Source organism: Westerdykella ornata (genome assembly GCF_010094085.1).
Source record: "Westerdykella ornata strain CBS 379.55 unplaced genomic scaffold EI97scaffold_29, whole genome shotgun sequence".
In the NCBI taxonomy this organism is placed as follows: domain Eukaryota; kingdom Fungi; phylum Ascomycota; class Dothideomycetes; order Pleosporales; family Sporormiaceae; genus Westerdykella; species Westerdykella ornata.
In genome coordinates, this window is record NW_022986879.1 from 81768 (window position 1) to 107402 (window position 25635).

The 25635-nt window shown below is 53.5% G+C and overlaps 8 protein-coding genes across 8 annotated transcripts; 6 read left to right on the forward strand and 2 right to left on the reverse strand.

Moving 5' to 3' along the window:
* The first annotated feature begins 139 nt into the window (after positions 1-139).
* On the forward strand, positions 140-2825 carry EI97DRAFT_496134 (Zip-domain-containing protein). The gene is made up of 5 exons (XM_033802467.1): positions 140-222; positions 316-964; positions 1028-1906; positions 1982-2081; positions 2132-2825. Exons 2-5 carry the CDS (start codon positions 613-615, stop codon positions 2388-2390), a joined length of 1590 nt encoding a protein of 529 aa, XP_033650731.1. The 5' UTR covers positions 140-222; positions 316-612; the 3' UTR covers positions 2391-2825.
* Positions 2826-3100: 275 nt separating this feature from the next.
* Positions 3101-4911, forward strand: EI97DRAFT_163541 (acyl-CoA dehydrogenase NM domain-like protein). The gene is made up of 4 exons (XM_033793372.1): positions 3101-3306; positions 3369-3617; positions 3675-3887; positions 3983-4911. Exons 1-4 carry the CDS (start codon positions 3196-3198, stop codon positions 4820-4822), a joined length of 1413 nt encoding a protein of 470 aa, XP_033650732.1. The 5' UTR covers positions 3101-3195; the 3' UTR covers positions 4823-4911.
* EI97DRAFT_469769 (uncharacterized protein) lies at positions 4810-8957 on the reverse strand. The gene is made up of 7 exons (XM_033801727.1): positions 8315-8957; positions 8061-8234; positions 7446-8002; positions 6961-7395; positions 6350-6910; positions 5726-6294; positions 4810-5654 (listed from the first exon to the last, which is right to left on the reverse strand). Exons 1-7 carry the CDS (start codon positions 8691-8693, stop codon positions 5000-5002), a joined length of 3330 nt encoding a protein of 1109 aa, XP_033650733.1. The 5' UTR covers positions 8694-8957; the 3' UTR covers positions 4810-4999.
* Positions 8958-9256: 299 nt separating this feature from the next.
* Positions 9257-12938, forward strand: EI97DRAFT_353672 (tetratricopeptide repeat protein 1; the record flags this gene model as incomplete). Its single annotated transcript, XM_033794872.1, has 4 exons — positions 9257-9638; positions 9685-10139; positions 10189-11802; positions 11850-12938. Coding segments are annotated over 4 exons (3540 nt in total), but the record flags the coding sequence as incomplete, so codon positions are not given.
* Positions 12939-13267: 329 nt separating this feature from the next.
* Positions 13268-15465, reverse strand: EI97DRAFT_424747 (acetyl-CoA synthetase-like protein). The gene is made up of 3 exons (XM_033797144.1): positions 15344-15465; positions 13806-15289; positions 13268-13755 (listed from the first exon to the last, which is right to left on the reverse strand). The coding sequence occupies exons 2-3, from the start codon at positions 15246-15248 to the stop codon at positions 13651-13653; spliced, it is 1548 nt and encodes a 515-aa protein (XP_033650735.1). The 5' UTR covers positions 15249-15289; positions 15344-15465; the 3' UTR covers positions 13268-13650.
* Positions 15466-15918: 453 nt separating this feature from the next.
* Positions 15919-17778, forward strand: EI97DRAFT_452500 (uncharacterized protein; the record flags this gene model as incomplete). The annotated part of the gene is made up of 3 exons (XM_033800410.1): positions 15919-17484; positions 17534-17623; positions 17677-17778. The coding sequence occupies 3 exons, from the start codon at positions 15919-15921 to the stop codon at positions 17776-17778; spliced, it is 1758 nt and encodes a 585-aa protein (XP_033650736.1).
* A 1475-nt stretch (positions 17779-19253) lies between these two features.
* On the forward strand, positions 19254-21614 carry EI97DRAFT_384156 (DNA glycosylase; the record flags this gene model as incomplete). Its single annotated transcript, XM_033795956.1, has 7 exons — positions 19254-19742; positions 19926-20079; positions 20268-20347; positions 20685-20958; positions 21171-21234; positions 21347-21466; positions 21548-21614. The coding sequence occupies 7 exons, from the start codon at positions 19254-19256 to the stop codon at positions 21612-21614; spliced, it is 1248 nt and encodes a 415-aa protein (XP_033650737.1).
* A 1957-nt stretch (positions 21615-23571) lies between these two features.
* On the forward strand, positions 23572-24874 carry EI97DRAFT_384044 (uncharacterized protein; the record flags this gene model as incomplete). Its single annotated transcript, XM_033795942.1, has 3 exons — positions 23572-23633; positions 23713-24546; positions 24601-24874. The coding sequence occupies 3 exons, from the start codon at positions 23572-23574 to the stop codon at positions 24872-24874; spliced, it is 1170 nt and encodes a 389-aa protein (XP_033650738.1).
* Positions 24875-25635: the final 761 nt, after the last annotated feature.

Sequence of the window (25635 nt, forward strand, 5' to 3'; positions counted from 1 at the left end):
GGTGAGGTTGAGCCGAGCCGCATCTGCATGGGCCGACCGGGGGGGTTTGGGGAGCAGGGGGCAGGGGCCACCCGTTTGTGGGGTAAAGGCGCCGCTTTCCTCGGTACGCATTCCGACTCCACCTCTCTCCTCCGCAACCTGGAATTCTCTCCTTTAAACCTTCCCATGCATCCGCGAGTCCAACTCCGATTCTATCCTGAGTTTTGGAGCTCGTTCACTTCGGTGCGTTCTAATCCTCCCTGTCCGTCGCCTATTCTCATCTCCGCTATCCCTGTCCTAGATCGAAGCGATGAGCTGACGTTCCACGTGGCTTAGGAGCCTTTCTAAGGGCATGTCAACGGTCACACCGCAGCGATGCCACTTCCAACGCAATCTTTCCCTTCAGCCGCGCACCCGATTCTGCTGGTATCGCCGCCTGACAGCAAATCCCACTCGGGTACTCAAGGCCTACGCAGACGGCTTTTCCCAGTGTTCCACTTGGCACTCGGGAATTCTCGTGTCGGCTTCTTGGCGAACGTCTCACCTTGCAGTCGTCATTGAAGTCCGACAAGTTTCCCTCCTCCAATTCCCAACTTCCTCCCCCGCGAGATCCACGATACGCACTGCGCAGCCATGAACTGTCCCTCGCGCACTGACGACGTCGATCTGAACCCCGGGTGGAACCAGAACCCGCCGTTTCTCGCCGCAGACCTCACCACATGCGAGGACCTCAACGGCATGATTAATGCCAGACAGCTCAAGCGCGACAGCAGAGGAGGTAGCCATCCGACGGATGACAGCCTGAGAGAAGAATACCTGGCCAGATCATCCAAGATGCAGCCCGATCGCTCCCGCTCCATCTTGGGCGGATGGGCCTTGTGGCTCCTCTCCGTCTTTCTCACAGCATTCATACTATCTAATCTCCATATTTTCAGACTTTCCACCCTGAAGACGCTTATCGACGTCTTCCAAAAGGACTCTATGGGTGAGTTGGCCCCTCATTGCTGATCCCCCATCAGACCGTTGGCTGACCGCATGGATCCTGCAGCCCAGCCACGCAGGCCACTGTCCAAAAGGGCCACCTGTGCAACTGGAGGCGTAAACAAAGCCGACTACGATGTGCCATTGCACGTTGGCGCTCTATTCGTCATCCTTTTCGTCTCAGCTACAGGTTGCGCCTTCCCCATGCTCGTCCTCAAGTTTCCAAAGCTGCGAATTCCAGCATCCTTTCTGTTCACTGCAAGGCATTTTGGAACAGGCGTCCTCATTGCGACAGCATTCGTCCATTTGCTTCCTACCGCTTTCCTTTCGCTTGGTAATCCCTGTTTATCCTCATTCTGGACCGACGACTATCCCGCCATGCCTGGCGCGATTGCGCTGGCCGCCGTCTTCATGCTCACTGTCATAGAGATGAGCTTTTCGCCTGGAAGGACCTTGTGCTGCAGCGGACAAGGGGATTTGGAATCGGTGTCACGGAGGAAACAGGCACAGGAGGAGGACGGCTGTGCAGCACAACCCCAACCTTCAACCCGTCGCAAGCCACCGCGGCCTCAATTGGCCACCGTAGTAGACGGAAGTTCTCCATTGCGCGACAAAGGCCCCCTGTTTGGAAGATCTTCAAGCTTTAGCCGCACTCTTGCGCGTTTGGGCGAAGAAAGCAGGGAATTGGACCAGGTCGAGCTTTCCCAACTCAGGGAGCAGTCGAAGAAGATGGATAGCGACGATACCATCGTCAATCTAGATGATGCAGACACGCCTTCCGAGTCGAGTGATTCCTCCGAGGAGTTGCATGCGCATAAGCGAGCTGTCCTGCAGGTCATGCTGCTGGAGATGGGTATTTTGTTTCATAGCGTTTTCATTGGCATGTCTTTGTCTGTTTCGATCGGGAGCGACTTCATTGTCCTCCTGATCGCCATCATCTTCCATCGTAAGTATTCCCATCCCCCCCCCCCCCCCCCCCCCCACTTATCTTTGCAAGTCGTCATGATTGACCAGGTTACAGAGACTTTTGAAGGTCTGGCTCTAGGTGCTCGCATTGCTTCCATCAAATGGCCGAACAATGCCATGCAACCATGGATCATGGCGTTTGCATATGGATGCACGTACGTTGAATCCAAGTCGTAGGAGAATTCGTTCGCTTACATGATGATAGGACTCCGGTTGGACAGGCTATTGGTCTTGCCACGCATACGTTGTACAGGCCAGATTCCGAAGTCGGGCTTCTTGTGGTCGGTATCATGAATGCCATTTCGGCCGGTCTCCTGATTTTTGCATCGCTCGTAGAGCTGCTATCTGAGGACTTCCTCAGCGATGAGAGCTGGCGTGTCCTCAGAGGCAAGCGGCGTGTATGGGCATGCGTCCTTGTATTTCTGGGCGCCTTCCTTATGAGCCTGGTTGGTGCTTGGGCGTAGTCGTCTCCTGTGTGCTGCTCTGGAATATGGGCAGGACTCAGGAGTTTGTGATACCCCCTACTGAGGTTACTGAGGTGTCTGGCATGCGGGAACGGTGAAAAGCTGCCATGTCGATGTTGGTAAGATGTCTGTTACGAAGATACTAGAGTTGATATGTTTTGTATCCGTATGGCTGGCCTTTCGGCCCATTACTGTTTATTACTGTCTACGAGGGAAATAGGAGCCGCTCAGACCTCTGATCTGTTTCATGGCTCATACAGAAGTCCTCCTTCCGAGCTATACAGGGACGATTTATGTCAGGGTATAGAGCGAATAGTTAGAGATACCATGCAGTGCTGCAAAGCGAAGCGTGGAGATTGCGGTCTGAAGAACTTCGAGCCAGTGAAACCACGACCAAAGAAAGATCAAAGGGGCCTAGGAGAAAACGCTCTTCGGAATCAAAGTATTGCTGCTCTCCTCCTGCAAGAACTCGGATGGACAGATATATCACCTCACCCGCCATCAGGAATGTCATCCCATCCGCATCGGCAATTCCACGGCATCTCCCAACCTTTGGAGATGTTGAACCTCCGAGCCTCGGCAAAAACGCGAGACCGCGGCGCGGGGGAGCTGTGAGCTCTGACCCTCACGCCAGACTCCACTCCAGTCCGGGGATATCATTACCTCTACTTCAAAACTCGCCATGTCCGAGTCGGACCTGCTCTTTTCCCTTCAATTCCCACAGACCTCCTCCCTGACCTTTTTTGCTTTCTTCTTCCAGTTCCAGACCCGGCTTTAAATTGAAAGCGCCCTTTCACCGTTCACTATGTCCGAACTCCTCGTCAACTCCCAGCACGGCCACCTGAGCGCCTCGCAGCGCATCCCGGCCATTGCCAGACCTTTTGTCAGCGAGCGTGCTGCAAAGGCCCTGGACCTTGTGAGTCTCGAGACGATTCCCAAGTCTTATCCCAAGAGATAGACTAACACGCTGCCATACAGGTCGAGAAGTTCGTCGAGGAGGAATGTATCCCCGCCGATGCCGTCTACCTGCGGCAGATTGGTCAGACGACGCAGGAGCGTTTCTCCGCACACCCTCCCGTCCTTGAGGACCTGAAGAAGAGGGCCCGGGAGCTGGGTCTGTGGAACATGTTCCTGCCCAAGAACCACTTCAAGGAGGGTGCTGGCTTCAGCAACCTCGAGTACGGCCTCATGGCCGAGTACCTTGGCAAGAGCGTGACGGCCAGCGAGGTATGTTATACAGGAAGAAGTTTCTTTCGTCGAATTGGAGACTGAATCCTTTCCTAGGCTACCAACTGCGCCGCCCCGGACACTGGCAACATGGAGGTGCTCGCCAAGTACGGCAACGAGGAGCAGAAGCGTCGCTGGCTCGACCCGCTTCTGGAGGGCAAGATCCGCTCTGCTTTCCTCATGACGGAGCCCCAGGTTGCGTCCAGCGATGCCACCAACATTGAACTGTCCATCAAGCGTGATGGCGATCACTACGTCCTCAACGGCCAGGTACGTCCTCTACCGCATCCCGTCTATACCCCTATCTTCTCCCACCACCACCATCACTATCACCGCCACACTTGCACTAACTTCCCCCTTCACAGAAATGGTGGTCCTCGGGCGTCGGCGACCCCCGCTGCGAAATCTACATCGTCCTAGGCAAAACCGACCCCAACAACGCCAACAAGTACAAACAACAATCCGTCATCCTGGTCCCGCACAACACACCCGGCATCACCGTCGAGCGCATGCTCTCCGTCATGGGCTACGACGACGCCCCCCATGGCCACGGGCACGTCATCTTCAACAACGTGCGCGTCCCCGCCGCCAACATGGTCCTCGGCGAGGGCCGCGGCTTCGAAATCATCCAGGGCCGCCTGGGCCCCGGGCGAATCCACCACGCCATGCGCAGCATCGGCGCCGCCGAAAAGGCCCTCGAGTGGTTCCTCGCGCGCCTCAACGACCCGCGCAAGAAGCCTTTCGGCGAGATGCTGCACAAGCACGGCATCATGCTCGAGCGGGTCGCGCGCTCGCGCATCGAGATTGACGCCGCGAGGCTCGCTGTCCTGAACGCCGCCATCAAGATCGACGAGTCGGATGCCAAGGGCGCGCTCAAGGAGATTGCGGAGGTCAAAGTCTTGGTGCCCGCTGTGAATCTAAAGGTCATCGATTGGGCTATCCAGGCTTATGGTGGTGCCGGCGTCTCGCAGGAGACGCCGCTGGCGAGCATGTATGGGTCTGGCAGGACGATGCGGATTGTTGATGGGCCTGATGAGGTGCATTTGCTGCAGTTGGGCAGGAACGAGAATAAGCGGGGGTTGGCGCACAAGGCGAGATTGGAGGCGCAGAAGAAAAAGGGCGAGGAGCTGTGCAGGAAGTATGGGCTTGAGCCCGTGGATCCGTTGTACCTCGGCCGGAAGTCGGGGGAGTCGAGTAAGTTGTAGATAAGTAAGTACATAAGTGGGTTTGTAAGTGAACAAAGGGGTGAGGTGATGTCGAAAAGATATACGCAGTTGGATTAATTGCATGATTGGACACAAGCCCCTGACTTTACCACCTGAATCGTCTCTCCCACATGCCGTAACCCACTCGACACGACCGGAAAGCAAAGTTAAGAAAGGCTAATACAAAGCCTCACTAATCTCCAACAAATCACTGTCCATCCTCCTCTTCGCCCCGACACCCACCTCGCGCCGCTCATCCCCCAACATCTCCCTATACCCCATCTCGACCAACCTCTTGACGCCCTCATACCCAAACGCCTCTCTCTGCGCCGTACCCCTCACTCCAAACCCTTTCCCCTCCTTCTTCGCCCGCTTGACCACCTCCTCGGGCCCCGCGAGGAAGAGATCGAACCACAGCGCCGCGGCAGGTAATCCCGCGTCCGGCTCGGGGGAAATTGTCTTGAGGTTCTGCTGCAGGACGAGGATGTTGAGTTGCATGTGTTTGGCGCCGTTTTCGTTGAGCGAGGCGAGGCGCGAGGAGGCGAGGTGGAGGAGGCAGGCATCCATCAGGGGCGCGAGGTGGGAGGTGAGGAAGGGGAGCACGGAGGCGGGGACGTGCGAGGAGGTGAGGGTGTCGAAGGCGATGAGGGTGGTGTTGAGGGCGAGGATGGCCGGGTCCGGGTCATTGAGCGGCGTGTCGAGCGTGTAGGGTTTGTTTTGGGGGAGCGAGGTCGAGAGGGAGTGGATGATTTGCGTGCGGAGGGCTAGGTGGAGCGTTTTGAGGGATGTGGTGGAGAGGGTGTTGTAGGCTGTTAGGACAGCGTCGAAGGCTCTGTGGGGAGTTAGCATGCTGGTGCAGGAAATTGGGGTGTCGAGTGTCGACTATGGAATGGGAGAACGTACTGTGCTGTCTCCTTGTTCAGGGGCAGATAGACGGGCAACCCCTCTCTGAGCGGCTCCGTGGATGAGAGCAGCGTCCACCGACGACTATGCCGCACATGGGAGCTGCCGGATTCAGGATGTGAGGAGTCGGTCGCACGATCGCTGATATGGCGGAGCTGTGCCAGTTTCGTCGCTAACCATTTCATGCTCGTATACAACAAGCACAGCCCCACGATATTCTTCTTCTCCTCAATCATATCGACCTGATCCAGCGGGTCCTTTTCCGTCTCTGCAAGCAATAGCGAAACCTCCTCATCAGCGAGGTCCTGTGCTGTAGCAGACTCAGCCGTCATCAATGAGCTTATCACCTGGGCGAGCTCGCCAGATTCCGCATATGCGGCGGCAGCTCTTATGCGCCGGCCACTTTCTGTTGGGTGACTACGGCTAACGAGGGCCTTGTACCAGCCATTGCATTTGTCGGCATAGGTGTTCATTTGGGCAATGATGAGGTGGCTGAAGGCCTGGTCATGAGGCAGGTTGTCCAGCATCTTGCAAAATGCCGTAACAATCTGGAAAAACTTCGCCGTACCCTAGGAATGTCAGACGTTCCTCCTGTCAGTTCAGGGCTTCGGACCTAAAACTTACCTTGAAGATCGGCTTCTTGGAATATTGTGCCCATTGCGGCTCCTGCTGGAAAGCATCCAGATCAATGAACGTCTGTGCAGCCATCTCGGCCAGTGTCTCGTCGAGCTGCGGCTGGAATACATTGACCAGGAAGTCGTCCAGAAACGATGTCAAAGTGCTCATGACGATGTCCGTTCCAGGTGGAACCACCTCTTTCAGTCTGTTCAAGAACTCCAACGAAGGAGGTAACAGCGTGCCCATGTTAAAGACACTGGGTTCAACCAACAGCTTGTGTCCTGTTGCGCTGCCGTCCAAGCTCGAGTTGTTGTTTTCATTCATCTCTTCTGGCCTCTTGGAGTCGGATACCAGGCCAGGCACGGACGACTTAAGGATGAACTCAAGATCCTCTCTTTCCGTAGTCAATTCTGTGGATTTGAGATCCATGTCTGCGAGTTTGAACATCCGCTTGTTCCGGTCCCTGGGAGCGCGTGAGAACGGACTTCCATTGGCAGCCTTGCCTTGTCCTCCTCGGTATGACAAATCGCCGTCAGTCGCGAGGTAATCGTGGAGCAGAGACCGCATCTGAGAACAGCTTAGTCGAGTAATACATCGTAAAGTCAATGCGGACTTACTTCGCTTTGATAGAGCTTCCACAATTCTTTGAATCCTCGCGTCAGGGTCGCACTTGTCGTCTCCCCAATCCCCTCACGACGCACGACTCCGCTGATCACATCATGGACGACCCGGTGGCCTTCAGCAATCGCCTCAAACCGCGCATAGAGAGTCCACAGGAGATCTTTGAGGAGCGAGGTACGTAGCTCATCGTTGTCCGCAGTTGTAGAGGCCATGGCATTCTTACGACTTGCATAGGCTCTGAGTACACTCGGATGTCGTTGCGCGACCTCGTTGTTTGACTTCTCGACGACCTTGAACAGTTCCATGGGAAGGCGTTGCTCGATCGTGTCTACCGCTATGTCGAGGCGATCCATCTTGTTGAGAGACTCTATCAGAAGTTGGAGATAGGAGAATGTGTCTGCTTCAGGGTTCCGAGGGGAGTCGTCGCTCATCTGATCAATCAGTACAGCAATCTGAGAATGTACCACCCACTGGATCTTACCGGCTCCGACGGGTCTAGTCTTTCCAGGAAATCATATAGCGGCCGCCCGCGCCCTTCTGCATGGACGCGTTCTGAAAGCTCGCCTTTGGATTGATTGTGAGCATACATCTTCCAACGGTCCTCGCAGTACGGTGACTTTAGATACAGATGGTTGTGCAACTCCTCAATTAAGATATCAGTTAACGAATGCTCTTGGTTACTCAGGTAAATGCGCAACTCGCTCAACGCGCCGATTCCCTGCATATCGGACCTTCGGATCATGCGCAGGGCATCTTGCAGAATGTCGACAGCTTTGAGGAATTGTTTCTCTGAAATGCGTGCCTCGAGTTTATCCGGTACGAGTTGAAGTTGCTCGATCATGTTCAGCATTTGTATCATTTCGTCGTAACCTTGCGAAGTTGTTGCGAATTCCTTGAGCTCCGGCTTGGTAGTGGAAAGTTGGGATTTGGCAAGGGCTAGCGAGTCTTTAAGGGCCCTGACGCGATATTGTGACACTTGGAGGCTGTTTTGAATCTTGTGAAATGTGCCAATCGAGCTGTTGAACCCTTGGTGGTGTTCTGAACACTGACTTAGCATATTTTTCCATTCGGCTGAGGTAATGTACAGGGTCCTCACCATTGACAATTGCTTTCAATGCGCGCTGCAGGTCCTGATGAGTACTCTGGAAGCGATCAAATTGGTCGGCAAGTCCTAATGAGCTTGAATCCATCAGTTTAAGAGCAATCTCGATTGGCACGCATTTCTCGTTCGTCATGAAGTCGAAGTTCTCATGTATATACTTCAGAATTTCTACAAGGTTGTCAGCAACAGCTACTACACAGCAGAGCACTCTTCACTCCAAGAGTCTTCTCTTCCAAAAGCCTACGAACCTTCCATCTGCTGACTTCCAGCTCCATAACGACCAGCGTCTTGGCGATTTCTGCTTCTGCTAGAATCGCCGTGATACCGCATCTCATCACTTCTACGCCGTGCGTGTGACCGTTCCAGACTCGGCGGTCGTCCTACTCTTCTGCCATTCTCCTCGTATCCACTGTAGCCCCCGAGCACACCAGGCTGCCGGTCCTCCTCAGGCGGGGATACAAAGCCACCATATCCGCCGGGACGACGATCGCGTCGACTCTCGCCGCTGGGTCGTTGCCCATCAGACTCATCACGCCCTCCTTCATAACCGCCATACCCTCCATACCCGTTCGAGTATTCGCCGGGCCCGTTGGCTCCAGGACGCCGAGGCCCCGGACCGCGCGACATGTGGACCGGTAGAAATCTCGGCCTATAAGGAAATCATATGAAGCGCAGGATTCTGTTCTCTCTTTACAACATTGGCATGGCTGATACGATCAAAAGAGGGTACAGAAGACTCGCAAGATTATCTCCAGTGAGCAGGCAAGGAACGTGGGGTTAGGTAGATATTCATAGGACGTGCGGATGAATTCCCCTCAGAGGGATTGAACGGTTAGGAGTGGGCCGATTCGATACTGTTTGTAGTCCGTCGCTGCACCTTTGGTATTGCCGTCGAACGGGGAGGTAGGAAGTCGCGCCCGCTCTGCCAAGACTTCTGCTCCGCTAACCCCTGTCTGTTTAGCGTTATTGTTCGGCGCGGCCGGCTTGCCGCGTTGAAGCTCCTCCCTCTCACTGTTCCGCTGTTCCTCAGATTCTTTGTCGCAACCACCAACCCGCTTCCCTGTTCGACTCCGATGCTTGACATGTTCATTTAAAGTGCGCCAAACCTCCGCGATCTGGAAACAATCGACAGCCGCCGCGTTTCTGCCGACCGCAACGCGCCCATCATGGCAACGGCATGTACGAATGGTGCCAATGGCCTGAACGGCTTGGACGGCGGAGACCATGTGTTCCCTCCGGCGCGCTTCTCCAAAGTACCCCCGACTTTGCCTATCGCTGTACAGGATGAGGAGGGGGCTTTCGAGGTGGATATTCCCCTCGAGATCGAACATCTGGCCGACGATCCGAGCGAAACCTGTACCATGCTCGAGAACGAACAGAAACCTCCAAGCATTTGGATGACAGTCGCCATGGCCTATGCAAAGCACAGAAAAGTCGACCTTGCCATAGAGGTATTGAACAGGACGGTAACTTTCTTTGCGCGCGGCCGTTCAGAGGATAGACTGAGTATCCTCAACTGCCTCTGTTGGCTCTACCTTCTCAAGTGTCGCGAAGCACCCCGTGTGCGGCCAGGTAAGACATAGTCTTCCTCACAATGTGAACATTCTGACAGTTGTAGATGGCGCGGCCGATGGGGTAAGGACCAAGGAGTCCTACATCCAAGCAGCGACCGGTGTGCTCAACGACGCCTTACGAATCAATCCTTCTTATCCCCCGCTCAACCTCGCACGTGGCGTCCTCTGCCTTCTCCGCGCGTCTCTCCAACCCCCGGCGACCGCTGCTGGCTCGAATCAGATGAGCGCCGAGCGTATGGACGCACTGAAGCAGGCCGCTAAGAGCTTCGATGATGCGCTAAGGGCATCGCATGGGAAGAATCTGATGGCCCGTTTGGGCAAGGCTAGGGTGAATTATTCTATGGGCAAATACGCGGATGCACTCAAGCTGTACCAGTCGGTACTGGAAAGTTCTCCTTATCTCATAGATCCTGACCCTCGGATCGGTATCGGCTGTTGCTTCTGGCAGCTTGGTTTCAAGGACGATGCTGCTGGTGCTTGGGAAAGATCACTTGAGTTGGTGGGTTTACTGGTTCTCCAAAAGGATCGGTCTTGCTGATGACCTGCAGAATCCCCGCTCCAAGATTGCCCTCATCCTGCTTGGTCTCTATAACCTCCAGCGTGCGGCTCAGATACCTCCATCAGATCCAGAGTTCGCGAATGCGACAAAGAAGGCCATTGCAGACTACGTCGCGCAGTCGCTTCAACTGGATAACCTGTTTCCTTTGACCTGTGCGACCTTGGGAGGTTGGTTTGTGATTAGAAAGGCGCCGGACAAGGTTGAGACACTCGCGAGACGCGCCATTGAACTTACCGACGTCAATGACATAGCAAGCGACGGCTGGTACCATCTGGCACGGAAAGAACATCAGTTAAACAACAACACGAAGGCTATGGACTACTACACTCGGTCAGATAGAGCCCGCGGAGGCGAAGATCGGGGGTATATACCGTCCAAGTTCGGGATGGCCCAGATTCGGGTTCTGATGAATGACTTCGATGGAGCCAAGTTTCGGCTTGAAAAGCTCCTTCAACAGCAGCCCACCTTGGAGGCTCAAATCCTGCTCGGTACCCTCTATGCCGAAGACGTTTTTGCTGCTCAGGCAGCGAATTCCAAGGAAGACAAATCCAACGAACTCAAGAAGGCACTGAAGCACCTTGAAGATGTTGCCAAGGCGTGGAAGGATCCTAAGAGAAAGCTCACGCCAGATCGAGCCGTCCTCCTTAACCTTGCACGTCTCTATGAGATAGAAAATCCTGAGCGAAGCCTCAAGTGTCTGGAGGAAGTGGAAAAGCTGGAAATCGACGCAATACCCGAGGAGGACCGGCCCAATGACATTGAAGATGAAGCTCTCTATCAGTCCGCTCTGCGGGAAATGTTGCCTCCTCAGCTTCTCAACAATATGGCTTGTTTTCATTATCAAGCTGAGCGGTACGCCCAGGCTAGGGAGTTATTCCAAAATGCCTTGAATGCGTGTGTAAAGGCTGCAGCTAGAGACGACACCCTTGACACCGATGCTCTTGTCACCTCCATCAGCTACAACCTAGGCCGCACCTACGAATCTGAAGGCCTGTTGAGCGAGGCCAAGGATGTATACAACAACCTGCTCAAGCGTCATGCAGACTACGTGCATGCGCGGATTCGTCTGGCATACATTACGCTTCAGCAGAACCCTACCGGCGAAGGTCCGAAGGCCGTGGCTCAGCTGATGCAGGAGTATAAGGACAATCTAGAAGTGCAGGCGTTGTATGGCTGGTATTTGAACAGGTCGAAAACAAGGGCCGTCGATGTCGCTGCAGACAAGGAACAACGACACTGGAAATATGTCCTACAGGGCAACAATGGGGCGAACAAGCATGACCAGTACGCCCTCACTTCTTTGGGCAACGTCCATCTCACTGCAGCTCGCGAGATTCGAGGAACCGCCGAACAGGAAAAAGAGAAGCGTCGGAAAGCATACGAGAAGTCAGCCGAGTTCTTCGATAAGGTGCTCCAAGTTGATCCCAGGAACGCTTATGCGGCACAGGGCATTGCTATTGCCCTGATAGAGCACCGGAAAGATTTTGCGACTGGCCTGCAAATCTTGAACAAAGTCAAGGAGGTGCTGAGAGATTACAATGTCTACGTGAACTTGGGACACACATATTGTGAGCTAAAGCAATATTCGCGCGCCATCGAAAATGTAAGTAAAACTTGGACGAGTTGAGTACATATACTGACCTGTAGCAGTATGAGTTGGCGCGAGCGAGGGCGAAGCCCAACGATACATCCATCCTTGCTTGTCTCGGCCGCGTTTGGTTGATGCGGGGGAGACAAGAGAAGAGTCTTGCGGCGCTGAAGACTGCACTGGAATACTCTCAGCAGGCACTCAATATTGCGCCACAACAGGTGCACTTCCAGTTCAACGTCGCTTTTGTCCAGATGCAGATCGCCCAAACGATCTACAGCCTCAAGGAATCCGAAAGGACTCTGGAGGATGTCGAGAAAGCCAGTGCAGGGCTAGAAGAGGCCATTGAGACATTCACTGCCATCGCCAAATCAGATGCTGCCCGCTTCCCGCCACACGATATCGAACAGCGCGCAAGCATGGGTCGAAACACCATGCGGAGGCAGCTTGAACGTGTCAAGGAGAGCCAACAGAAATATGAGGAAGCGAACCAGAGCAAGCTCGAACAGGCACGTGCTCTGCGCGAAGCTGAGCTCAAGAAGCGTGAGGAAGAGCTCCGAAAAGCTGAAGAAGAGAAGGCGGAGCGGCGCCGCAAGATTCTGGAGGAGCAACAGAGGCTCCAAGAGCAGGACCGTGAATACATGGAGAAGCGCGCAGAAGAGGAGCGGCGACGCCAGGAGCTTATTGACGACAGTGAGATGCGCAAATCCGAACGGCGCAGGAAGGGCGGGAAACGCAAGAAGAAAGGCGACGTGGATGAATCTGAGATTGAGAGTGAATCTGATGGCCACGAGCGCTCCAGAAGACGCAGGACTAGCGCCTCTGCGACTGCAACTGAGGGCGTGACGGACGAGGACAGGCCACGCCAAAAGAAGCGAAAGCTCGAACGCAGGAAGAAGGAGCCTGCTGGCAAATACAAGTCTTCTGAGATGGTCATCGATAGTGACGAAGAACTGTTGGACGACGTTCCGCCAGCCGAGCCCGAGACTCCTGCTGCCGCCAATGGCGGTGAAGAGAGCGATGAAGAACAAGCGACGGCTCCGCGTGCGCGCAAGAATCGTGTCGTAGACGAAGACGAGGACGAAGATGAGACTCCTGGCTCTCCCAAGGCTCAGGCTAATGATGTTGCCATGGACGACGAGGACGAGTAGGGCTGGCCCAGTCATTCAATGGCAGGGCACGTTTAGAGACCTGGAGATCCGGCTTGAGTGGTTGCATACTTGGACGATGCGAATTACATAGGTTGCCGCGTTGAGTCCATCGGGGGCTGGTTTCTGGTGGATATACTGCATTAGCGCTCTGGCGTTTGGACAGTACTTTCTCGAGCCACTTGTATATCATAAACTGGAACGGACATGGAGTAGGTCATTCAGGTATGGGAAGTGACATATTTATCTTCCGACGGTTCTCGTGATCTTCTTGTGCTCATCCGACGTTTCTTCATCAGCACTTTGTGTGAGCTTTCGAATAGTGATCATCAACTGTGGCTGGTTAACAGCAGCCTCCCTACTATTGATGTAATGTAAGCTAGTGCACTGGTATAGGCTGCTATACAGCTCAACAAGATGATCATCCCTCTTCAGGCATCTAAATGATCCGCCCTTGGCATGAAATATGTATCTCAAGACAAACCCGGATCAATAGCACTTCGCATAAAGAAACAAAGTGCACCTGGTACCTTCAACGTGCCATGGTTATTATATCTCCGTCGATAGCTTCCATTCACATTAACGAGATATGTGTGGTTGAATCTACTACATATACTGATATGCGATGCTGAACAACGGTACAACACATCTATGCCAAACCACCTATTGGTATTTTACCCTGATTGTATACAAAACCTATTGTGTATATGAGCGACTACAGCTTCGCCTTGGACTGCTCTTTCTTCAGCATGGCCTCTGCAACGAGACGCCTCTGAATCTTGCCAGTGGCGGTCTTAGGCATGACATCCGTAAAGAAGACCTAGATTATTAGCCTGTGTACGTATGGAAAAGACGGATTCCACAGCCTACCTTTTTGGGCAGTTTGAATTTGGCAACCTTCTCAGACATGAAAGCTTTGAGCTCCTCGGCGTTCAACCTCTTGCCTTCCTTCACGACCACCGCGACGCCAACATCCTGACCATAGTGTTCGTCCTCGAGCGCGAAGCTGACAGCCTCCGATACTGAGGGATGCTGCGCGATGACGTTGTCCAGCTCGATCGGGCTGATCTTCTCGCCACCCTTGTTGATGAGCTCCTTAATCCGACCAGTAATAATAACATAACCATCAGCGTCCATTTTACCCTGATCTCCTGTTCGGAAGAAGCCGTCCTTGGTGAACGACGAAGCGTTGGCAGAGGGATTGTTGATGTATCCCTTGGTGACGTTTTCACCACGGATGCAAATTTCCGCTTCTTTGCCTTGGGGCACTTCATTTCCATTCTCGTCGAGTATCTTGACCTCGACACCCTGTCCGACACCGACACTGCCAGGTTGACGCTTGCCTGGGGGAAGGGGGTTGCTCGTCATTTGATGAGCTGCCTCCGTCATGGCATACGCTTCCAGAACAGGTGCATTGAAAGTCTCTTCTAGCTCGTGAAAGGTCTTTGGAGAGAGTGGGGAGGAGCATGAGCGGATGAAGCGGATACTGGGAATTGGTGATGGGAGCGGACTTTTAAGGAGGATCTGGTGGATGGTCGGAACCGCAGTGTACCAATTTGCTTTATGCTCAATGAAATCGTTCCAAAAGGTCGAAGCGGAGAACTTCAAGGGTACAACGACGGAGCCCCCAGATGCCAGAGGTGCCAAGAATCCGGCAAGAAGGCCGTGAACGTGGAATAAAGGCATAACAAGCAGGGTACGGTCCTTGGTGCTCAACTGATATGTTTCCTGGATGTTCTTCATCGTCCGCAGAAGGTTACGATGCGTAAGAGGTACCGCTTTCGGACGACCCGTCGTGCCGCTGGTATGGAGGACAAGAGCGACATCGTCTGGTTGGGCAGTTTGAACGGGTGCATTGCCTTTGTTGGAAAGCTTTCCCTTCTCTCTGACATCCAGAAGAACTTCTACTCCATTATAGTAGCATTCCGCGATGGCTGCATTATACTTTCTAGCCGCCCGCACCGCTGCCGCATTCTCGGCGTATGCGCCTTTAGGCACAAGTGCCACAGCGGAGCTCAAATCATCGATGTAGAATTCAAATTCTGATTGTTTGTATGCGGGATTAAGCGGGGCGGCTATCGCTCGCTGCCACGCTGCGGCGATGAAGGAAACGATGAACTCGTAGGAATTCGGAAGCGCGATTGAAACCGCAGACTCGGCGGTCACGCCGAGTTTCGCAAGCTGTCCTTGGAAGGTTTTCACATCGGCGGAGAGCCTTTGGTAGGAAATATTAGATGCAGGTTTGCCGGGTACAATGATCGCGGTGGATGTGGAATCCTTCGAAAACGCGGTTTCTAGAGTCGCCGGAGTCATGCTTGATCAATTGATGGAATACGGAGTATACACGCGGCTTTCTGCGGACCCAAGGTTAGTTGAGGAGCTGCAGTGGCGGAATACACGCCAATTACCTATCAGATGTAACAAATGATGAGTATATAAAAGGAGAAGCACAGAAACCAGCTCTGTGTCGTGATAATCAACAGTTAAGTTTACCCTCCGTCGCCAGTGTCGCCAAATGGATGACGTTATTTTAGCGCGATGCCGAGGCCGAGGGCATCCAGAAGTGATCCAGAAAACCTGAGCTGAGCTAATCACGTGGCTAGCAGTGTCTAGGCGTCTTGGCGCCTTCCCATCGTGGAGCTCTCGGTTTGATGTTCGACGGAACCTTGCCATTACCCAGAAAAACACCTCCCCTCATAGCCTTCCTCCCTCGTCAGGCTCACTTCTTCACATCCCGAGGTCGCCTTCCAGTTGCAGGTCTGTCATGGCCAGCCAAAACCAGAAGCCGCCAGGCCCCGGCCTACCGTGTCCCTATACTCTCCCGAGTCCGTATAACCAAGACGGTCGAGTAGCTACAACAAATTCCGCGAACGAGGCTGCAAAACCCGAGGAGAAGAAAGCACCTGGTAACATCTTCAGAAACTAACGCTGATCTTCTTCCATACAGGCTTGCTGATGTGTCACTGCAGCAAAGTCATTCATTATGCCCCAACAGATCAAGCGGCCGCAGCCGAAGAATGTCAATCCCCCTAAGAGGCCCCTTGCTCCCAGGCCACAGAACGCGCCGGACACGCAACCAACCGCGACTTCCACTCCTGCTGCGCCTGCGAATTTAGAGCAGCGGAGTATTGATTACTATCGAAACACGGAGGACGATGATATCGCCATTAACGAAGCGCGGACGCAACAGAACCGAGAGGCAAGACGAAGGAAGAAAGAGGAGGAGAAGTTTGAGAAGATGTACGGTAAATGGGATACGAAGTCGGAGTATAAGTTGAAGTATCCGACTAACTTGGCTGCATACGAAGCTAAAGGTGAATACGAAGAGAAGCTTAACGACTTCATTGCATATCTCCGTTTCCATCACAACCCGGAGGATGTCGCTGAGATCACCGAGCGAGACCTGTCTTCAGAGTCAAATTCCGTCTCCCCGCCTCCTGCTCGGGACTCAGACTTTGCTCCGCGCTCTGGCCTTTCTTCCACGTCGTCTCCTCTGCCATCGGTGCCACTGGAATCGAACATGCCAATCCCTCGGACTGCGGACGAGGCTTACGGCTTCGGAGCTCGTCTTCCCCAGGAAATGGTCGAGGAATTTGCGACAGCAATTCTGCCAGCGTCGGAACCTTCGTCGAGGGATCAGGCTCAGTCCCATACCTCTTCGGCGGCTGTGGAACGAAACCCACTATTTGCGCCCCCGACATTCAATGACTTCGCTTCTCCTCGTCCGGACGCAGTTGACACTGCCCAAGCTTCGCAGCAAACCACTCGAAAACCTAGCGCGACAGATATGGGTTCAGTTGTTACTCAATCTGCTACTGCGCCTCCAGCTCCGTCGGCACCGCCGCCTGCGGTTCAACCTCGTGCCCAGATGCCGGTTGATATTTCCGAACAGATCCGCAAGGCTAAAGAAATAGCTGCCCGCGCGAAACGATCACCTCCCCCGCCCCCAATCGTGGCTCCGGCTGAGGCGTTACCGCCGCCACCACCACCACCCCCACCACCGACACAGCCTCCTGCACCCCGAAAAGCGTACAGCCACACCATTGGTGCTCCGCCAGTGCATTACACTGCAACGATCTCCGCCGATCCTGTCCATTATGCCCGGCCCCTGGAACCGGAGCCAAAGCCTAGGGACGACAAGCTCGAGCGACCCTCCAAAAAGCAGAAGAGGGAAGAACCTCCGAAGCCCAGTAAGGCTGCGCTCATGATGGCAAAGATGGGCTACGTCAAAGGTCAAGGTCTAGGCAAGAATAACGACGGTGTAACTACCCACCTGGAGGTCAGAATGAGGAAAGATGCCGGTGGCCGCCAGAACTGGAGCGATGACTTTGACGATGATTCCAACGGTGAGAAGGACAGGATCAAATCCCAGCAAGTGTTTGATATCACTGGTGGTCTGCGGACTCGTGAGAAGGATCATGGACCTTTTGGCGAACCTTCTCGTGTAGTTGTTGCATGGGGTTGTGTTGATGGTGTTGATCTGGATCAGGATGCAGAACGGGACGACGGAGGTATCCGCCAGGAAATGGGCGAAGCTTTCGATACAAAGGTATGTCTAGAACTGAGTAAGGAACGGGCATGAACTAACGGCTCCATAGTTCGGCACTATCTCCCGCATCCACTTCGACCCATCCAGCGCCACGCGTCCCGTATACATTGAGTTCGCGAATGAACTCAGTGCCCTAAATGTACGTTTTTGGTATGTCACAACTGGGTTACACGAATCTGACCGTCTTTATAGGCCGTCAACAGGTTCAAAGAGGGCTATGAATTCCAGGGACGGAAGATCCGTGCTCAATATTACGACGAGACCAAGTTCAGCAACATGATCTACGACCACTAGGCTTCTCTTCTTCCTTTCTTGTGCAACAGCACCTTCAGAGCCACAGCAACTTTGGCCACTCGTGCGGTCTGGTTGTGGTTTGGTAAGTATAAATCTGTCGATCCTCTTCTGCTTCGACTGGGTTTTCTGGCCCTCTGGGCTCTAGGGACATATTGGTGCATTGGCTTCTCTACCACTGCGATTATGTGTATGAGGCGCATGCAAAGAGCATGTACACGCTTACGAATTGGCCTCTGTTGGGCTCTCATCGCCAGAGCCTGACTGGTGGAGGATTCGGGCTGTGTTTCTCCATACGCATACCGATACCCGAGCGATATCAATGTCTCCAAAAGTTGAACCATGAGGTAAACGCCAGAATAGAAATTTCCTTTATAGCTCTTTCATGCGGTGAGTTGGTTCAGAGATACCAATTCCTCGCCGATGACAGCGTATAAACCTTCGTGGCGTGGAAGGCAAAGTAGCCGTGCACTTCGGTGTCCTCGTGCTACGCCAGCCTTCCTCGTTGTATACACCGATGATATATATGCTGACGTGTCGTTGACAGAGCAAATGTCACGTTGACCGAGTATGACGATAATCTACCGAGGACTTTTCTTCTCGCGTGAGAACAGGCTGGAGTAAATTTTCACAGATGCTGTAGACTTCATCGTAAAGGACACGTATCTCGTAGATCCGTATCACTGCGCTCTAACAGTTTGTAGAGGCAATCAGTCAGTAGGAGAACGTTACAAAACGGGGCAACATGTCTGCCATCGGAAACCTGACACTTACACTCCAACCGTACTCGGTGTTCCGCTGACGGGTTCGCACGAGCGACAGAAGTGGGATCTGGGCTCAGGATACCGCGCCTTGGTACGCCTGAGCAGCAACTTAAACACACAAAAGATGTTCTTCCAGTTGTTGTCTGGAAGTTCACTGCATACCACATCCTGGTACACCTCTATTCCATATACTTCAACGCGTAGAGCAGATGACACCGTTGGTGTAGGAAAGGATATACCGCTGGTTCAACGTATAACAGAAAAAAAATTGGTTGAATACCGCTCTCTAGGTATTCTTACATTTACTTATGCTACAAATACTGCTGAAATTCAAGTGGGCTCGTAAAGTGGGCTTATCAGCAAAAGGGTGCGCTAGACTCCCCCTCTCACGACCTTCATAGTCAAGATAATGACGGCGTTCGTTTCCTCCTCCAATAGCCGCTTCTACTGTCCTAGCTGCAATACTGAAATGCCTACGTCAAGCTTTGAAGCCTCACTAGAGAATACACCAGGTTATATGTCCCCCTGGGATGTTCACTAATCACGTTCTCACGTGCCTTCGCGAAGCCCAAGAACCTGGCAGACTTGTGAAGCGCGTCGACGTCAGCTCGAGTTCTCCCATCAACTGCCCCCTTCAGAAGACATCATATGTTCTTCTTTCTACGTAACTGCATTCAATCGCCTCTGACGCACTTTCATACCCAATTACAAACAATGACTCTCCGCCGCTCCGCCCGCTTATCCACTTCTACCTCGAATGCCAGTCTCGCTGTTCCCCTGCCCGAAGAAGACATTGACAACTCTAGCGTGAACGTCTCCAAAGCTAAATCGAAGACTACAGCACGAGCCGTCAACTCAAAAAAGCGCAAAACTAAAAACGAAGCAGAACCATCCGCGGACATCCAAAACGATGCCATCCCAACCGAACCCCCTTCAACACCAGTACAACCCGCGAAACGCGCCCGCAAGATCTCCGAATCCCCCTCCAAACCCCCCTTCACGCCCGCGCCTGCTGGGATCCGCCTGTTAGCAGCGACGACGGCACGCACACAGATACTGCATCCTCTTGAGGATATACCCGAACGCGCAGGGGAAAGTTCAGAGAGCATACTGCAACAAGAAGCGGAGAAGACGAGGCGAAAGCCGCGTCCTGCAGCCCCTCACGCTACGAATGCACCGCTCTCGACGCCGGGAAGATCGAGGGTCGTGACTGCGTATGAGGCGGACGGATCGCCTGTGAAGAGGGCTGTAGCTCGACGGGTCACAGCGATTAGCAAGACCACGACCACTACCACTACAGCCGATGGCGTGGTAACGGAATCTACCGTAGAAGAAGTAGTGGAGAAGACGGTGACGGTAAAGGGGGACGGAAATAACAAGAGGAAGAAAGCGGCAGCTTTACTGCCGCCGGATCTCTCGTCCGCGTCTACGTTGCCGGTGCCGACGTCGACGATAGATACGTTGTTGGAGGATGCGTGCAGACATTTGATTGCTGTGGATAAGAAGTTGGAGCCGTTGATCCGGAAGCATCATTGTGAGTGTTAGCTACATTTTCTGCGATTGATTTTCGAATGTCGATTTATGTGCCCATTAGCCGCTGCTTCTGGTAGTATGATATCGTTAGCGGGCATGGCGCTCCAAACACACGAACAGGATAGTTTGCCAGCTCGTGCTGGCCTATCGCCCATTTAAGGTACCGCAGCTGACAATGTTTTGTCATTTGTATAGGCAAGATGTTTAGTCCAGACGGCTTGCGAGAAGTTGTAGACCCCTTCACGGCTCTAGCGAGCGGTATTATAGGTCAGCAGGTATGTTACACGAGTTTCCTCTCAACGAAGTAAGATCCTCGCTCTAAGAGGCTGCTAAATGAGGGTGGGGATGGGGGATGGTGATGAATGATGCACTCAGTTCACGCGTATGACGGTATCGGAATACTGCTATGGTCTATGAGAGGCCAAGATGCGTGTTGTAAAGCGAGCACAAGACGTTATCTCGATTGAAGGGCAAACGTTTGTTCACAGTCAAGCGCTGAGAGGGCCACAGAACAGCCTGATCCAGTCCGCTCGCAACGACATAGGACCAGCCAGTCCTAAGGACAAAATCACGGCACCACCATAGCCCAACAGCTAACCTCCTCATCTCCAGGTCTCCGGCCAAGCCGCCGCCTCCATCCGCTCAAAATTCACCGCTCTCTTCCCCGAAACACACCCCTCCTTCCCCTCGCCTGCGCAAGTCCTCACCAAAGATCTGCCCACGCTACGTACAGCAGGTCTCTCTCAGCGCAAGGCCGAATACATTCATGGACTAGCTGAGAAATTCGCATCAGGCGAGCTGAGCGCTGAGATGCTGGTCAGTGCGAGCGATGAGGAGTTGATTGAGAAGTTGGTTGCTGTACGAGGGCTTGGACGATGGAGTGTTGGTATGTATTTCCCTTCACTGAGGTGGTTTCCTGAAGTGTCTTGCCGTATACGCATGGTTGAGCTTCTCTTCTCAATGTAAAACGAAAGGAAGTGGCGCTGCGCGGGTGAAGGCAAAGCCTCTTGGTGGCGAAGACACCTGGTTCCCCTAGCACGAGCGCTTCGCAAAAGACCAATGGTACCAGAGCAAAGCTAACCCATTGCCCTTGAACAGAGATGTTCGCCTGTTTCGGCCTCAAAAGAATGGACGTCTTCAGTACTGGCGACCTAGGTGTCCAGTGAGTAACCACCCACCCATACCCACTCCCTTCCTGCTGCGCCTATCTCCGCGCCCTCATGACATTTCCATGTCCCCTGCATGCCCGCTGCCTCACTGACGCATTCACATAGACGAGGAATGGCGGTGTACATGGGCCGTGACGTATCCAAGCTCAAGTCCAAGGGCGGCAAATGGAAATACATGACGGAGAAAGAGATGTTGGATATAGCTGGGAAATTCTCTCCCTACCGGTACGTTCTCTCCTTGGCGCTCGCGCTAGCGGCGCTTGAGTGAGAAGGCTTGACGAGGCTGAGCTGATTGACCATGTCTAGGTCGCTGTTTATGTGGTACATGTGGAGAATCGAGGATGTGGACATCAGTGTTTTGCAGAATAACTGATGCTTTCGGTTTGGCGACGTCTTGACCGGTCGAGGGAGAGGGTTGCAGTGCAGATGGAGTGGGCGATGGGCGGTCGTTTAGGCGTCGACTGCTGCGTTGTGCTGGATTCGTAAGTGCCATTCTGCTGTGGCACGCGAGTGAGCGTGGATACTTCTGTAGATGCGGCAATCGCTGTGGAGCGAGGCTTCTTGAAGTCGTCTTGGCCCGGCGTAATCAGACGATTTTGGAGTGATCGCGGATATGCCGGCAGGGTGGGATTTTGATGACGGAGATTAATACAGTAGATGTTAAGCTGCCCTGTGTACACAGTACACGGTAATAAATGGTGGTAAGCATCGTACTCTTTGGATGTCTGAGAAAATGTCTTCCAAGGTAGACGAAAAAGGGCACGATTGACACCACACGGCGGATTTGTGTTCATCTAAAGCGCGGGCATGATAGGAAGAGTCATCCGCTTCTCGCTCGAAATCTCGGTGGTTGCGTATTTTGTGAAGATGTTCGTCTAGAAGTCACAAGTTCGAATAACAGGCTTGACGAGGTTCGGACTCCAAACCTAGTGTCAACTCTGATCAACGTCGCTCATACACACAGTACTGTACAGGGCAAACCATCGTTGATGGAGAGCACCATTGATTCTGTCAACCATGCTCACCAATTCGCGGGAATCGATGTTAGATGCCGACAGTGCATGTTTCTTTGTTAGGAGCCGTTTCACATCTGCATAACATCGTTGAAGGGACCGTGGCTTGCTGTGATACTCCTGCTGCTGCAGCCAATGATAGGTGGGCTCCAGAAGAAGACTGGCGCGCAGAATCCCTTGTCGCAGGTGAGACGGGATTGTGGAACCTTGATAGTGGCTCTCGAGTACTTGTATAACAGGAATACTGCGCTGACTCCGGCTCTCCAAAACGCCGTCCAACCTTTCCTCCGAAAGGTGTGCAGGAGGAATGATGACGGCAAATGAGGAGGCGGCGCGGACGGAAATGAAGAACGCCCGTTTGGCGTGGCGGTGTCAAGACTCCAACTGTCGGAATCAGATGGCTGGGCCAGGGTGCATGTGCCATCGCAACGTTCCGAGATAAGGATCTTGATGGCGGCGAGGCTTGCAAAGTTTGGTTACAGGCATGGGGGGCTTCCCACAATTGCATGCAAATTGAGGTCCATTTCCAACACCACATTTCCAGACTGTGATTCCTGGAAGACAGGGGACATTTGCAGCTCCCCAGGCCCGGCCGGCTGTATCTCCGATGCTTGAATCCCTCTCCGTACACAGAACGTTGTCTTGAAGTTGCGGCGAACATGCCCTCCTGTGTCTGACAGCGCGTACGCGTTGTTGGTGATGTTTTGCTGTGTTTACAGTACTGTGCAATATTCATCCACGTAGGCCGAGATGTTGTGATTCTGTGAATGATGAATCCGGGTTCTGCCACAGATCTGCGTCGGTGGCGCGGCACGCTTGCATCCAAGGGGGATAAGCGGCCATTGTTTCAGGAGCGCTTGGCCCGATCAGGAGTTGGCCTTGTTTCCTTGCCAGAAATTTCCCTGGAATGGCAGGAACGACAAGGCACGGCCCCCGGCCCAGTGCGGGCAGGCGCAACCGGGTGGCCTGCCGCCTCCTCCCCTTTTCTCCCACGCCGCCTCCCTCACCCTCGTCAACGGCTCTCCATCTCGACATCCCCATCATCCCCATCTCCAGCTCCATCTCACTCCCACTTTCGTTATTGCCGACTCCCAATTCCTTTGGCTGTCTTTCGTCTTCATTCGTTCGCTCATTCGCTCCTGATTGCTGCATCAGGCCACATTTTCGCTCCATTCTTCGCGCTTCATCGCGCCACGTCGTGAGCAACCTCCACATCTTCAGGTCCGCTGCCTTGCTCCCTTGGCACACATCGTGCTTCCATCACGACACACCGCTGATTCCATTGCTGCAGCCCCCGACCTTTTCTACACCTTCACAATGTCTCCCGCCATCAAGTTTGCTCTGCCAATGCTGGCTGCTGCTGGCTCCGCATACGGTACGTACTGTGCGAGTCCGCTCGTTTTTTTGCAATCCAGTGGAAACATGACTGACGACGTTTGTCTTCACAGCTGCCTGCAGTCACACCGCTACCTCAACCATCCAGAACCAAGGCGACGCAACCGGCATTGCATCCTGCAAAACCTTTTCTGGCAGCATCGCTATCAAGACTGATGTCGCTTCACCCATCAACCTCGACGGCGTCAAAGTCATCGATGGCAGCCTCGAGATCAACAATAATAGCGCTATCCCTCAACTCGGGGCTGACAGCCTGGAGGAGATCACGGGAGACTTCATCCTTAAAGAGGTCCCCTCACTTAACTCCATCTCAATGCCCAAGATCAAGCAGGTCAAGGCTATCCGATGGAGTGGCCTTCCTAACCTCCGCGCCCTGGGCTTCGGAGGCCCCGTCGAGAAGGCCGATGTTGTCATCATTGAGAACACGCAGCTCGTGAACTTGGAGGGTCTCAATCTCTCCTCCGTCAACTACATGCTCATTGCCAACAACCAGTTGATTGACAGCATCGACATGAAGCTGGAGCACGTCGACGAGTCCCTTACCATCACCGCAAACAGCCCAGAGCTCAAGGTTACTTTCCCGAACCTGGTCTGGGCCTACAACATGACTTTCCGCAACTGCTCTACCGTCGAGGTCCCTTCCGTCGAAAAGTTGAACAACTCTCTGAACCTCATCGGAAACGTATTCGACAGCTTCCATGCACCCAACCTTACTGAGCTGGGCGGTGCTCTTGCCATCGTCTCCAACACCGAGCTCACGAATCTCACCTTCCCTGAGCTTACCAAAGTCGGCGCCAACCTTCAGATTGCCAATAACACCAAGCTCAGCGAAATCAATGGTTTCCCCAAGCTGAAGACCATCTCGGGCGCTCTTGACTTCAACGGCAATATGTCCAAGTATGTGTTTATCCGCCTGTATGAGTGATTGGAATGAGGGCTAACCATGGGTAGGATCGATATCCCCAACCTGTCCGACGTAAAGGGTACCTTCAATATCCAGTCAACCGGCGACGTGCAAGGTACCTGCGACGACTTCTTCAAACCCCTCAAGAGCAAGGGCAGGATCCAGGGCCCTTTCGTTTGCAAGGGTTTCGTCGAGAAGCCTGGCGGTGAGGGTACCGATCCCAAGGTTACCGGAAACCCGAAGAAGACTGGCAGTGCGTCTACCGCCAACGCTCCCGCCAGCGCTCTCCTCATTGGTCTGGCCGCGGCCTTCTTCTTGTGAATGTGAACGGTGCACGCGTTGGCGCTTCCGCCTATGTATAGACTAATAATCCGACATCATCCTTTTCCTAATGACGGCGTGCACCTGCTGTGCACGCGTTCTGGACAGTCGGGAGGACCTCATTGAGGCTTGGGGAGGTTGAGGGGTAATGGGCCAGCATACCTATTCTGTATAGATGTATTGATTGGTCGATGATGGTTCGGGTCTAGCAAACATTGACACACGGGTAACCATCCACTTTCCTTCACGGTACGGTCGGTGCGGGGGATGATTATTTGGCAAAATGTACGTTCCTTAATAACTGTCTCGATTACCTGTGTCCCTTGTTGCAACCGCGCTGAGTGCAGACCGAGAGTGTTCTCACATATGAGGTAGTCCATATGCACTTTTTCATTTCTCTTCCTGGTTCAGTCCACACGATACACACGATAAGGGGTGTACTCCAGCACGTCGAGTATAGCTACAGGCAGCCGGGGAAGCGGATAATCCACCATCTCGTTTAGGAGAGGCGTCCTCCAAACTTAGGGTGCAGTATTTAGCGCCCAGCCTACATGCCCTTCCGCGGACCCGTGGACGGAAGTCAATCCATGGAGCGTGCTCTACGACATTGCATGCGTTCTTAATGTCTCGTGCGACCTGTCGAGGTGTCGCACGGCGCGCACAACATGTCCACCTAAACCATCTTCCGTCGGCGTCATAAATGCTGTCTGAAGCAAAGTTCAAAACGTACACCTGCAGCAGAGCAGTCCGACCTGAGCTCC